At 45.5% G+C, this 13,506-nt stretch overlaps 1 protein-coding gene across 2 annotated transcripts in view; it reads right to left on the bottom strand.

Moving 5' to 3' along the window:
• LOC146861881 (uncharacterized) overlaps positions 1–13,506 on the bottom strand; it is a 133,124-nt gene that overhangs the window by 115,722 nt on the left and 3,896 nt on the right. For both annotated transcript variants that reach the window (XM_085641052.1, XM_085641053.1), the window contains exon 2: positions 5,970–6,090. In XM_085641052.1, coding sequence (XP_085497178.1) covers positions 5,970–6,090 — 121 coding nt within the window. The remainder of the gene's footprint in view (positions 1–5,969; positions 6,091–13,506) is intronic.

Here is a 13,506-nt window from a genome sequence, read left to right as displayed (position 1 = left end):
GCAGAAACGGGCGAACAATATTTGAAGCTTAATATCGGGTAGGTAATTGAGGGACTACGAGGCTCTGTACGCTTTTGGCGAGATTTACCTTTGTCGCTTATGGGGAGAATAGCCCTGTCTAAAATGGTCGTCCTGCCCAGATGCCTTTATACAATGCAACACTCTTTTTTAAAGATACCCCGACACTATTTTATCACTTTAGATAGACTTCTGACTGACTTGCTGTGGGGGCCCAAGCGTAAGTGGGTAAGACTGGTCACTCTCCAAAGGATCTTGCAGAATGGTGGACTAGAGGTTACATGCTTGATATTTTACTATGCAGTTTCTCAGTTGCAACACGCGGTACATTGGTTGGACAATGAGGGGAACTGGGAGAAGGCCCTGCTGGCGGGGACCTACGGAAATAAAACACTCCCTGAATTGTTAATGATGGGGACACAGATACCCTCAACGAGCACGTATATCATACAACATGTGGTGGAGATTTGGAAGCTTGTCGTTCGGAGAGTGCTGCAAAAGGCCCCATATGCCCCGGATATGCCCCTATAGGCTGTTCGCCCCTTTCTCCAGATCTCCACATCTGTCTGTGCGTAGATGGCGGGAGGGGAATGCCTCACCATGGGTGACTTGTACATTAATAAGCAATATATCACACACAAACAGGCAGTTGAGGCCTTTACGTTGGGCCCAGGACAGTTCTTACAAAATGCAAAGATTGCCCAGGTAGCTGGAGAGGTCTGGACCATGTTTCCCGAAGAGCCCCCCGTGTCCAGGGTGTTACAGACCCTGATAACGATGGCTAAAGGATGCAGATTGATATCCCACCTATATCAATCCATCAGAGATGTCAAGACGGTCCAGGCACTGCAGATACGAGACATTGACAGAGGGAGCTATAACAGAGACAGACTGGACTAAAATACATGAAGTGGTTAAGCAGGTGAGCTCCAATGCACGGTTCAAGCTGATCCAATTTAATTGTATACACCAGACATACCTCACACCAAAGATGCTACAGAAGTGGGGAAGCAGAGTCTGTATTCATTCATAAGGTCTGGTACTGCCCAGAGCTCTAAATATTTTGGGATGGTGTCTTGGTTGCGTTGCGAGCCGCAACGGAGTGGGTACTACCACAGGAGATACAGGTGGTCCTGCTGGGTTTATTACCCCGACCCAAAAACAACAAGCATTGGCATAGCCAATAGGTCCCGCCTTTGGGACCTTATAAGTGTTTAGCCATGCAACAGTTGCATAACTAAATACTTATAAGGTCCCTAAAGCGAGACCTATTGGCTATGCCAAGCGGCCGTGCGGCCGCGAAAGTGAAAGTGATCGCGATCAAACATCAAAGCGGCCGTGCTGCCGCGAAAGTGAAAGTAATCGCGGTCAAGCACAGCGCCCGCGCCCACGTACATGTACTGTAGCTCTAGGCTGGACTGGTAGCACTTTTTGGAACCCTCTCAAAAAGTCTCGCCAGACCAGCGCATGCGCTGTGTCAGGCGAGACCTAAAAATCTTAGTAGGAAGTTTGCCATGCTGGGACTAGTGTTAGCCAAACGTCGGATAGTCATCTCCTGGCTAAGTCGCAAACCACCTCAAAAAGCACAATGGGTGGGGGATGTGAAGGAGTAAGCAACGGCGGAGGTAATTCGAATGAAACAGGTCAGGCATGATGAAAAGCTGGAAGATGATCTGGGGGCATGGATGGTGATGATAGAAGATCTTAACAGTGATGAAGGGGATGAGGAATCACGGGAGAAGGCTACTAGAATTGTAAGATTGGGTAGTGAGTCGGGAGACCACTGAGAGACAGAGGAGAACATACATAATTGATGTGCTGGATAACGCAGTGAACTGTACAATTGGCGGACACCCAGTTTTATATTATATAGAGTATACCAAACAAGGGGGGTGGGGAGGGATAAAGTTGTGGGTTGGGAGGGGGGGGGGGTTGCGGTATTTGTTACAGAAGTACTTTTGGATATAATGAAAAGCTGGATCAGGCACTTCAGTTTTATAGACAGGAGGATCGATATCAAGGGGCCCACGTCGTTGGGGCTAAAGTGTTCGTTATGGAACTAATACAAAGCTGTGGAACGTAATTAATCCAGGTATACTTGTGCCTATGATTATACAACACCATTTAATGTGTAACTCCGAGAATGTACGTATGTCTTGTCACAAGTGTCTTAAATGTTAATAAAGATAATTTTTTTTAAAGTAGTTAAAATGTCAGAATGCATCTCTGTAAATAGGTATACACGTGTTGTTACAGGTCTTTTTCTATATGTACGTTCTTTCCTGTCTTTCTTTTTGTCCTGAGGAGGGCAGAACTTTACATGGCTGAACTGTGTCGACTTTCATTACAGAGGAATCTTTTGTTTAAATAATTTTTTGTGACGACTGAATTGATTGACAAGGTGTAAGGAAATAAATTGAGTCCTCTCCAGTTAACTCCTTGTTTAAATCATGTCCGATTAAATCAGGTGTCTAACGACAATTGATTGTTTCATTGTGAAGAACTCATATTGTTTTTAATTGAACCCCACTACATACCGCCTATATATATTTTTTTTTATCACATAGCAAACCGGGACAGTGGTCCAGCATACCTTCAGATACAGACACCTCACTACACCCTACCAGAGACCTTTGCTGAAAAACCTTCAAGACTAAGTACCTGGGCGACCAAGACTCTGTAACACCCTTAACAACACCTTACAAGTGGAATATCAAGTTTAGGAAACTCCTGAAATTGAAGTCTTCATCCTTGCTTTTAACTGAGATCAACATAAAAAAATGGTGTGTGGGTAAGAAAAATGGGTGAATAATTACTTTCCATCTCCAATTGGACGTTAACTTCCATTTCCAAGCAGCAGACACCATTTCCTTAACTTCAGTGCTCTGAAGTTACAGAAAGGCAACACATTGCTTTAGAAAACTCAGAAATAAATGAACTGTTGAGTGAAATGGTTCATACTATGAAATGGTGAGCTAGTCTTAAGCATCTCTGGTCAAAATGCTCACTTCATAGAGATTGTAGTGGTTTAGGTTCTGAAAGCTTTGTTTACTAACCAATCCGGTCAAGGGAGGTGGTCTGTGTATCTCCAGATATCATTTCACACTTTGAATTATCTTATAAATATCATGGGGGAGTTGCCATGCCTCCCAGACAGGGCGCTGGCTACAAAGACCTTTTCCCTCAATTCAGCAGTGACACTTACTGTTTTGCCTGGGACACTTGGATAACAATCCATGACCTGATCTTTACTCTATGAGGCAGACACCCTCTGATTGCATCAAAGGCTGAGAACAGATACCCACTGCCTCTTACTTTGAGGTTCGATGCTCTGAGTCCCTTTAATTTAGCAACCACAAGAATGCAGCATTATTTTTTTATGTTTCCTGATACACCTCCCAGATATCCAGTTTGCTATAGGCAGGGCAATACGTTTTCTAATGTTCCCTTTTTCCGGAGGGATTGATTTTAATCCTTGGACAACATAAAGTGCTTGCAATTGTTACTTAGATTACCTCGATCAAATAGAGAAAGATCACCTCCTCATCAAGAGAGAGAGGATATTTACAGTCAGCAGACTAGAGACACCAAGTATCCAGAGGAGAAGAAACAACACCAATATCACTGTCTTGACATCTTCAGACTCCCATGAGTCCTCTATTTCTGGCAACCACTGAAGATGACGCTCAGGGTTTTATTTACTAGGCCTAAGTTGCAAATTAGCTCAACAAGATCAACATTATAAGTAGGACCAAGTGACATTGTAATATAGACATGGTGGTGACTAACACGAGCAGTCCAAAAGGTAGTCTGATAAACATATGCCTTTTTGTCTGGCTATAAAAGGAGATCTTTGATAAATACAAAAAGATGTCTGTTGAAGCTGTAACTTTGTGGCAGATGCCCACTCCTGTACTGAAGATGTGACGGATAATGGTCTTCAATGACTCCTTGTTTTCTGAATCTCACTTGAAGGCGGTCTTGTTACAAGTTCTGGCATTATTGCTTTTCGTATGAGGTTTCCTGCTTTGGAAACTTCACATTTTCTTTTTAAATTTCTTCTAATGAGAGTGTGAAGGATGGAATTGCCTCTACTGGTGAGCTTTTTCTTTTAACCATGCACATGCTTATTTAATTTGAAATATTTTTTATTGGGGGGGGGGGGGGTTTGATGTAATGTGCCTCGCCTCACTATGTAGCAGACACAGAGCACTTACCAGACTGATACCAGAGTGTAGGCAGAAAGGCAAGGTAGATGGACAACCAGATTCTGAAGTCCTAGAGGCTTGGCTATGTTTAGTTTAGAGTAAGTGCTTGCTGGGGCCCTAGAAGTTAATAGTGTAGAGGTCAAAGTTTGAAGAAACCCACAGCTTAAAATGGCTTTCAATTGGCAAATCATTAACCCTTCATGACGCAGGAGATCTTAGAGCAGCAACTGACTGAAATAAATGATCTGCTCGGAAGGTACTGTGTAGATCTTGCTTATGGAGGGCATTGGTAGGTGGAGGGATTTAATCACGTTGCTTGACCAGAGCAAAGACAAGTTCAAATGGATGAGGTACACTTTGACCAGGTTTCATCAGGTAATACAAAGTAGGCTGCTGTTCGCAATAGCAGATTGCTCTTACTGCTATGGAAAAAGTCCACAACTACAGGAGTGAATATTCAGTAATTTGCTAACTAAATAAATATTTGTGAAGAGTGGTCGACCAAGGCACATGGTGAAAGCCTGTGTGAGTCAAGTGAGTCAACTGATGTAAACTGTTAATGTCAAAAACTGCATTCTTTTAAATTGAGCCTTTATGATATACAGCAGATACTGAGGCATGGTAACCAGAAATGAGACACAGCATAAAAGCACAAGCTTTGTCAAAACACATATGGGCACAATTCTGCTGTATAGAGAGCAAACTAAACAGAGGTGGAAGGCACAAGATATTGCATGCAGGATCAGAGCACGATAAAGAGGCATAATTACATTCACTGGACCTATTGTAAAATAGATTAGGCCCAATATCAGGTCGCAAGGCAACACAATTCCACTGAATGTATGTTTGGAGAAATGTTTGAAGAATATTAGTGAGTTCAGCACTACTGTATTACAATTATTGGAGATAGAACTGTGGTAAAAAAGCATACTGATTTGTACCCCATTAAAATATATTGAAGCCCACTGAAGCTTGAGTGGGTGGGCTCTCTTGCATTATATATCATATAAACACTGGCCAGTCCAAAACAATCCTGCAGCTCAGGGCAGCTCGGATGGCTGCAACCCCAATAAAAGATCAACATGGATCCCCACCTTCATGAAGGCTTCACTGGCTGACAAATGATGAATAAATAACATTCACCATGCACTATGCACAAGGCACACTGCATGTGTATGGCTACCATTGTCCATTATCTCCACCGGTCCTAAGCCCACTTGATCTTTGCAAAATAAGGCTCAAAAGATAGACACAGGGAGGAAGGTTCCTCACTATGCTGTGGCCAAAACATTCAAATAGCTTGGAATGTAGTTTCTAACCCGGAACACAACAGTCATAGAATAATGTAAAGCTGTGCCAAGCCTTTATACCATCAGTAAGACTCCCCAGTACTCCCTGAAAGGGATTGGGCCTCATAGATAATTACATCACATATCCCCACCTAGGATATCACACTCTCTACCAGCATATTTCCCATGAAAGCCAGAGGGCTGAGTTCCAAGTTAATAGGTACCAGGGATGTCTGTACACATAGTAGAGCACCTATGTTTTAACATGATCCAACAAAACAATTGAAAAACACTGGCCCAAGGGGCTCACTGAACCAAATGCTAATCTTCAGGTCATGCTGTATAACAATCCTAAAATAAATGCCAAAATAAACACATGCAAACTATTATCTGACAATAGTGTCAGTTTCTTTCAATCAAAACCCTTCCAATAAAGAAAAACTGTAAACTTCACCCAGTGACGCCAAGGCCTGGTGAATTTCCTTCATCACATTGGTGTAAAGCTCTTTCTGCCACTCATGTAAAAGCTTCCACTCTTCTTCAGAGAAACAGGCAGCAACATCCTGGAATGTAACCTGTAACCAAGTCAATACATGTTACATCACATAATCAGCAGTTTCTAGCAGTGGGGTCAACAGTGAAATGACAATATAGTCACATAAATGGGATAGACTTTCATAAGACTACAGGGTCATGCAGGTCCTAGCTTAAAACATGTTAGCAGGCGGCACTGTTTTTCCTTAGATACGGGGTTTTAAAAGCACTACATTTCTGAATAGACAAAAATAAATCCTATCACTACTTCAACAAAAGCAACTTATGAAATTAATATTAACATACATTTCAGAAAAACATTTCTTAAGGATTAAGTATACCACAATTTCCTTTAACTTGTTAACATAATAAATAGAAGCTTTGACAAAGTCAACATACCAGGCTTGTTGTAGGGCTAAATGTTCTTGTTTTGTAATGATTGTATGTTGTTGTGTGACATGTTTGAATGCACAAACAGAAAACGTACATATAAACACCCATATGCGCACTAGCAATACCCAGATATATGTGTTCTCTCTCTCTCTCTCTCTCTCTCTCTCTATGTTGCATGGATGGTGTGGTGGCTGTGTTGCTGTATACAAGGTTGAATAGATGGCTGAATGGATGAGACTGCATACAATTGGATAGTTGTATGTGGCTGCATAGCGAAATAGACGTAAGCATCAGTTAATGGATCAATCATTGGGTCTAGGTGGTTGGTATGTGCTTAGGAGCTGGTAGATGATGGATGAGTGGGGATGTATGCAAAGTCGGTAGGTGTGTGTTAAAGGATGGATGAATGTCTATGGATTGAATGATAACTACATGAATATATGGATGGATATGTGAGAACACCAGGGTGGAATACACAGGTGCTTGTAGAAACAATCATGCATGTAGCGGCACAGAAAAAGTAATTTCAAATTACAATTTTCTGCTAGTGAAGAAGGAGATTTTGTTAAAATGAATTCTAAATCTGCTCAGACATGTTCCGATGCAGGTTTTGACTAAGGGTGGCCCAGCGTAGTCGCGGTGGCAGCCTGACAAACGCTGCACTGCACGACTGCTCGCAGCAATACAACTGCGGTCCCGCTGCAGTCTGAGGACCGCATTTTGCTTGGAGGTGCCCTGAGGCTCAGCCAAGCATATTTCGACTTTCCTCACTGCCTGCGGTGTCATGGAGGTTCTTCCTCCATGTTACTGCTGCCCGTGAGGAAAGAAAGGGGGCCCTACAGGGACCCCTCTTGTCCAGGTACACAGAGGTGCATGCAAGGGGGCACCTGTCTTCCTGCACCACTAAATCTAGGACGGCATGGACTTTACAGTTCATGCCATTCTAGAACACGCTGTGGCTGGCCCACGGCGCTTCCTTTCTAAGACTCTCCAATGAGCCTTTGAAAGGCAGCGCCATGGGCCAGCTGCCGCAGGACCACCCGTCGGATTTTAACTCGCAATCCGGCAGGCGGGGTGTGGACAGCTTGGGCGGTCCTGGAGTGAGGAAGCGAGGCATCGGTACGATGTCCTGCTCCAGGACTGCGGAAGTTGTAATCAGGCCCTTAGTGTGCACCCAAAAGGAACCCCCCAGGTGTTACTTCTATGTTCGGGCATGGGGTAATAAGACCAGCAACAAACCTCCCACTCAATCTGTATTTCTTCTGTTTAGTGAAACATCTATAGGATATATGACATATCACACTACAAACTGAAGTTATTCAGTTTCATTTCATATAAAAATATTATGGCAATGTATTTATACAAAATTATTCTAAAATGCATTATACATTTAACACTTAAACAGTTAATTGTTTATAAAGTAATGTATTTCATTCTTTTTAAATCAATTTACTCAAAATATTTTAACCCTGTACCGACAGCATTCATTCACACTCTATCATTCTCTAAATTAACAATGGTTACCAGACATCTCACACTGTGCCCACAACAGGTACTGGTGTGCTGTGTAGACATATATATATATATATATTGCACACTATTGGACCCAAGATGATGCACCTAAAAAGAGGCAGCCAATGAGCGTTTCGGTGGCAACTATTCCTTTATTGCCACCTTCTTCAAGACCAGCATTCATTCAAAAAGTATGAATTCACTATGGAGTTCAGGACTCCTTTTATTTCATATAGAAATTAATCATATGAAAATTTCCACACAACACTTACCTTGTTAAGAGTCTCAAGAGTGAGATTCTATGAGATACTAACACATTGATGCCTTCTAGAGCCCAACATAAGGCTTCTGATGCATATCCACTCCTATGCTCGTACACATATAACTCAAAAAAAATCCCATGGTCTTTCATATAGCCCACTGCTATAACATGCCTACCCTACTTTGGAATAACTTTGTGTTTGAGTAACTTGATGTTATTCCCACATACAGGAGGCATGCTAGAACAGTGGGCCGTAGATAAGACCGTGGGAAAGTTTTATCATAATGTTGTAATACTACACGCAGAAATAATGAACTATAGGGATTTCTGTTCAGAAACTATTCAGGTTTAAAGTGGGCTCAGGTGAAGGCTGACTAAAGAATACATGAGCAGCCTTCCTGGTTCTGTGACCAGTAGGTCAGTGTTTACATATGTCCCAGCACTGAGTTGTTAAAGTTATGGCATTGCCCCAACCCACTTTAGTTCAATACATGAGGCATACATGGAAGTTCAATTGTTCCTTACCTGGATACTGATGCTGGAATACAATGAATGTATGTCCAGGGTTTTTGAGTTAGATGAAGGCCAGATTTTCTCAGGATGTAAGAACGCTTCAATCTGCCCAGGAACTCTGCTAGCATGTGAGAGAGTGTCAAGTGTAGACTGTGTCAATCCGCAGAGTCAGCACAAGTCACTTCAGCACTTAGCAATTGTGTTGTTTGGGTGACCGGGGCAATCCTTCCTAGCTTTTGGTGTTTTAGGTCACGGAAACTCATCGCTGTACGTAATTCAAGTCACAGTGGCTTGCAGTAGCCGAGCAATTGGGCAGATCGTCATAGAAGGGGTTCTGCCGGGTACAGCTTGGTTCCATTGACACAGTGTACACGGGGCCCACGTGTGGGTACACCCGTCCCTCTTACGGCAACATACTAAAGCATACAAAAGGTGATGGATGGAATGCTTGAATTAATCTCAGCCACATGTAATTACTCTGGCCGCATCCCAGTCCACTATTATTTTGCACACCATGCCACCTCAGTTTGGACCTGGTCATATGCAAATCAGTCTTGATCCTGCTCCAATGGGAACAGTCCAGGCCGAACTGCCAAGTCTGGTCCGCTCTGAACCGTAACACAAGCAACACACGACCAGTTTTGCCCTAGTTATGGGCTCCTCATCGGGTACAAGCATTCCATCCATCACATTTTGTATGCTTTAATATGGCGAGCTAAGTGGGACGGGTTGCACAGACGTGGGTCACGTGCACATTGCATCACTGGAACCAAGCTGTATCCACCTGATGAGACAATGTCAGCTAGTGGAAGTAGAGCCCTGCGGAGCCCCACACTTCAGGGGGAGGATGTCTGAATAGGATGAGTATTCGCAGATTTGGAAAGAACTATCTTTTAGAAACGAAGTGAGCCAATTAAGAGAGAGGTTCTTTATTTCGGCTTCACTCATCCTTTGTATAATGGTTTCATGGTCCACCGTATCAAACGCCACACTCAAGTCAGGAGGATATTGGCAGCAGCTCCTCCCTGGTCCAGCAGCATTTTTAACTCCTCTGTTATTGTAGCAGTGCGGTTTCCGTACCGTATTTTGGTCGGAATCCTGTCTGTGTGGGGTAAGGGAGAGAGATGTCTTCCAGTAATAAGGAGAGACTTTGGTTAACATGTTTTTCCAGCACCTTCCCTATGGCTGGAAGCAGGGAGATCGGTCTATAGTTCCCCGGACATGAGGGGTTAATTCTTTTTTTTTTTTTTTTTTAATTAGAGTTTGGAACACCGCATGTTTCTAGGTTGGGGGGACCAGTCCAGTAGTAAGAGATAGATTGAGGAGGTCCAATTGTGTGGGGAAGATCACTTGTGCTCCTTGTAGGAGTATATGGGGTGGTGCCGGGTCCAGAGGGGAGCTCAATTTCACCTTGCTAAATAGTACTGGGTGTGCTTCCCTGGAGATGGGGGAAAGTTTGTAAGCCACAGCCCAGTTGATGACTTTAGTTATTTGGGGCCATATGTAGGTAACATACCATTTACCGATTCATAAATACCGAATTTTACCGAATCGGTATTTATGAATCGGTAAATAGTATGTAGGTAAACATTCGGTAAAAATTACCGATTCGGTAAAATTCAGTAAATGGATACCGAATCCACAATACCGGCCGGAATCATGAATCGGTATTTACCGAATCGGTAAATACCGAGGTGGTATTTACCGAATCGGTAAATACCGAATCGGAGTTTACCGAATCGGTAATTCAAATATACATCACTTGATGAATCAGCCAATCCTGTGCAAGGCCAACCCCACCCAATCAGGAAGTGGCCACACCCAGGCAGGTGCACACAATCAACAGACTCTGGAGAGGCTGGTAGTGCAGAGCAGAGCAAGGGAGCCAGTGCCTGATTGTGAACCTCAAACTGACAATGTCCAGCCAGGAGACAGAGAGATGGAGGGGAAAGGAGGAGAAAACAAAAATTCAGCCCAAAGGAACTGCAGGTACTAGTGGAGGAGGTGGTCAAGCAGCACCAGAAGCTGTTCGGGAAGCAGTCCCTGCAAGTGCCTGAGTCCGAGAAAAGGAAGATCTGGCTGGGAATCCAGGCGCAGGTCAATGCAATAGGAGTGACCCCCCGGGACATCGACGTGCTGAAGAAGCGGTGGTACGACCTCCGTATCGTCACAAAGAGGAAGTTGGGGAAACTGCAGAAAGAGGCCAGCCGGACAGGAGGGGGAAGGAACAGGGCACCTGCCCTGACAGAACTTGAGGAGATGGTGGAGACAACAATTGAGCCCGAGAGTGTCGTGGGCATTGGGGATGCAGACAGCTCTGCCAGAGGCGCCACCAAACAAGGTAAGACGCATGCACAGCAATGGGCCCCCCCCTACCCCTATCCCAACTCCCCAAATGGGCAATGAGAATCCCACTCCAGTACAGGTGTTAGTGCATACTAGCAATGCATTATGGGAGATGTAGTCCCTGAAACCCCAAACATGAGACGAATAGCACAGAACAACAAGGCATGTTACACACATTAGCAAGAAGCAGGCAGAGGACAATGAGAGAGTGTTTCAGAAATGTATTGTGATGCTAGCAATGCTGTGCTTCAGGTACACTTAGCTGATGTTGCATTTCTGTCCACAGGCGATACTTTGCGCAGAACTGCACATGAGAAGGGAGAGAGGGCACACCGGAAGGACAGCTCTGAGAAGGCCACCACAAGTTCTGGGCAGGGATCAGCACCACAGCCAGCCTCACCACCACAGCCAGGCCACCACAAGTTCTGGGCAGGGATCAGCACCACAGCCAGCATCACCACCACAGCCAGCCTCACCACCACAGCCAGCCTCGCCACTCCTGCTGGAGTCACCGGCATCATCACCACCTGCATTGCTCAGGTCAAGGAGGCGTGCTGCTGCCAGGTTGAATGTATCGGAGTCCTCATCTGAAGACTCGAGGGGGGCGGAAACGTCCACTGTGCCCCTGGATGTTAGCCATGCCAGTGTGCCCTCCGCCTCTGAGGGAGCACACACAGGTGCCAGACATCGCCGCAGGGCTCGGGTGCAAAGTCCACCTCCACAAGGTGAGAGCCATGGAGTCTTCTCAGGGCTTGAGGCCACCATGGTAAAAATACAGCGCCTCCAAGCAAAGGCAATGATGTCGGTACAGCGCCAAATGCGGGGCCTCAATGATACTTTTGTAAATATAGACAGGGGCATCAGCGCTATGGCTGAGGGAATGGTTGAGATGGCTGCGGGCATGCGGGACATGTCCCAGTCCGTCATGCTGCTGTGCTCGAAGATTGATGAGGACAGGGCAGCACGGCGCCGGGAACGTCAGAGGAAAGACCACCACACAAGGGCAGTGAACGGGCTGGCAACTGCCACTTCGCTGCTCTGCAGGCGCTCGGTGGCAATGCAGGAGGGCCTTGCGCACTGCAGCACTGACGTGTCAAGGGGGATGGTGAGGGTCACCAGTGCACTAGAAGTGCTGCTCACCAGCCAGTCTGCCACAACTGGTGCTGTGGATGCTGGGGACAGCGAAGAAACCACCAGCAGGAGCAGCGTTACCCCCCCTGTCCCAGACACACGGAGGAGCAGCAGGCGGCATGGGGCTGCCACTGGTCCCACAACCAGTGAGGACGCACACTCAATGGCATCCCGCACTGGAGTGCGTGGGCGCAGACACTAATGCTGCACACAATAGCATGAGACAATTGGGTGCAGTAACCCTTGACTCACAAATAGTGATTGCACAATATTGATGGGACAGGTTTTCCTTTGTGTTGTGGCGTAGTGCCGCATGATTAAACTACGTCATGGCATCCAACTACTGGCTGTGTTCCCTTACTTACTCAGAAATAGTTGCATGTGATCTCTGCCCGTCTCTCTCTCCCATCTGTTGCTGTTGCCACTCCTGCTGCGTTGGCCTCTGGCTATGCAGACTCATCATCATTGTCCTCGCAATCAGTTATTTCCACCTCTGTACCTCTCTTCGTGGCAAGGTTGTGCAGCATTGCACAAGTGGCAATGATCTTGCAGCAGATGATGGGTGTGTACTGGCGTGCGCCTCCGCTTTTGTGGAGGCAGCGGAACCTGCTTTTCAATAGTCCAAACGTGCGCTCCACAACGTTGCGTGTAGATTTGTGTGCCACATTATATCGTCTTTCACTCAGGGTTGAGGTGTAGGTAGGGAGTGAGGATGAATGACCGCACGGCATATGCACTATCGCCTAGGTGAGTAAGAGAGTAGCGTTAGTCACATGCCTCAATACACAATCATATGCAATCAGTATTAGGGAGCGTCACAATGTATTACCTAGCAGGTATCCTTCTCCAAATTCTCCGGCAACCAGGCGTGTGTAGATCCCACTGTTCTGGAAGATGTAGGAGTCGTGGGTGCTCCCAGGAAACTTAGCCACGATATCAGTGATTATGTTGCCTGCCTCGCAGATTACCTGCACATTTATGGAGTGGGTGGACTTTCTGTTCCTGTAGATGTGCTCAGTGGCTGCTGGTGGGCAGATTGGAATGTGTGTGCCATCAATACAGCCTATGACATGCGGGAACTGTGCCATCTGGTAAAAGTTTGTCTTGGTTTTGTGCAGTTCAGCCTGTGTGTTTGGGAAGCTGATGTAGTGTTGCATTCTCTGCATCATAGCATCCAGGAACTTCCTGAAGAAACGGGACAGGCAACTCTGGGATACCCCGCCTACCGCAGCTATCACCCCCTGGTAACTGCCAGATGCAAGTAGATGTAGGCTACAGAGAACCTGCACATGTGGTGGTA

The sequence above is a fragment of the Triturus cristatus genome, chromosome 2_2 (genome assembly GCF_964204655.1).
Source record: "Triturus cristatus chromosome 2_2, aTriCri1.1, whole genome shotgun sequence".
Lineage (NCBI taxonomy): Eukaryota > Metazoa > Chordata > Amphibia > Caudata > Salamandridae > Triturus > Triturus cristatus.
Note: the sequence above shows the minus strand (reverse complement) of the source record. Positions and strands in the feature narration are given on the sequence as shown.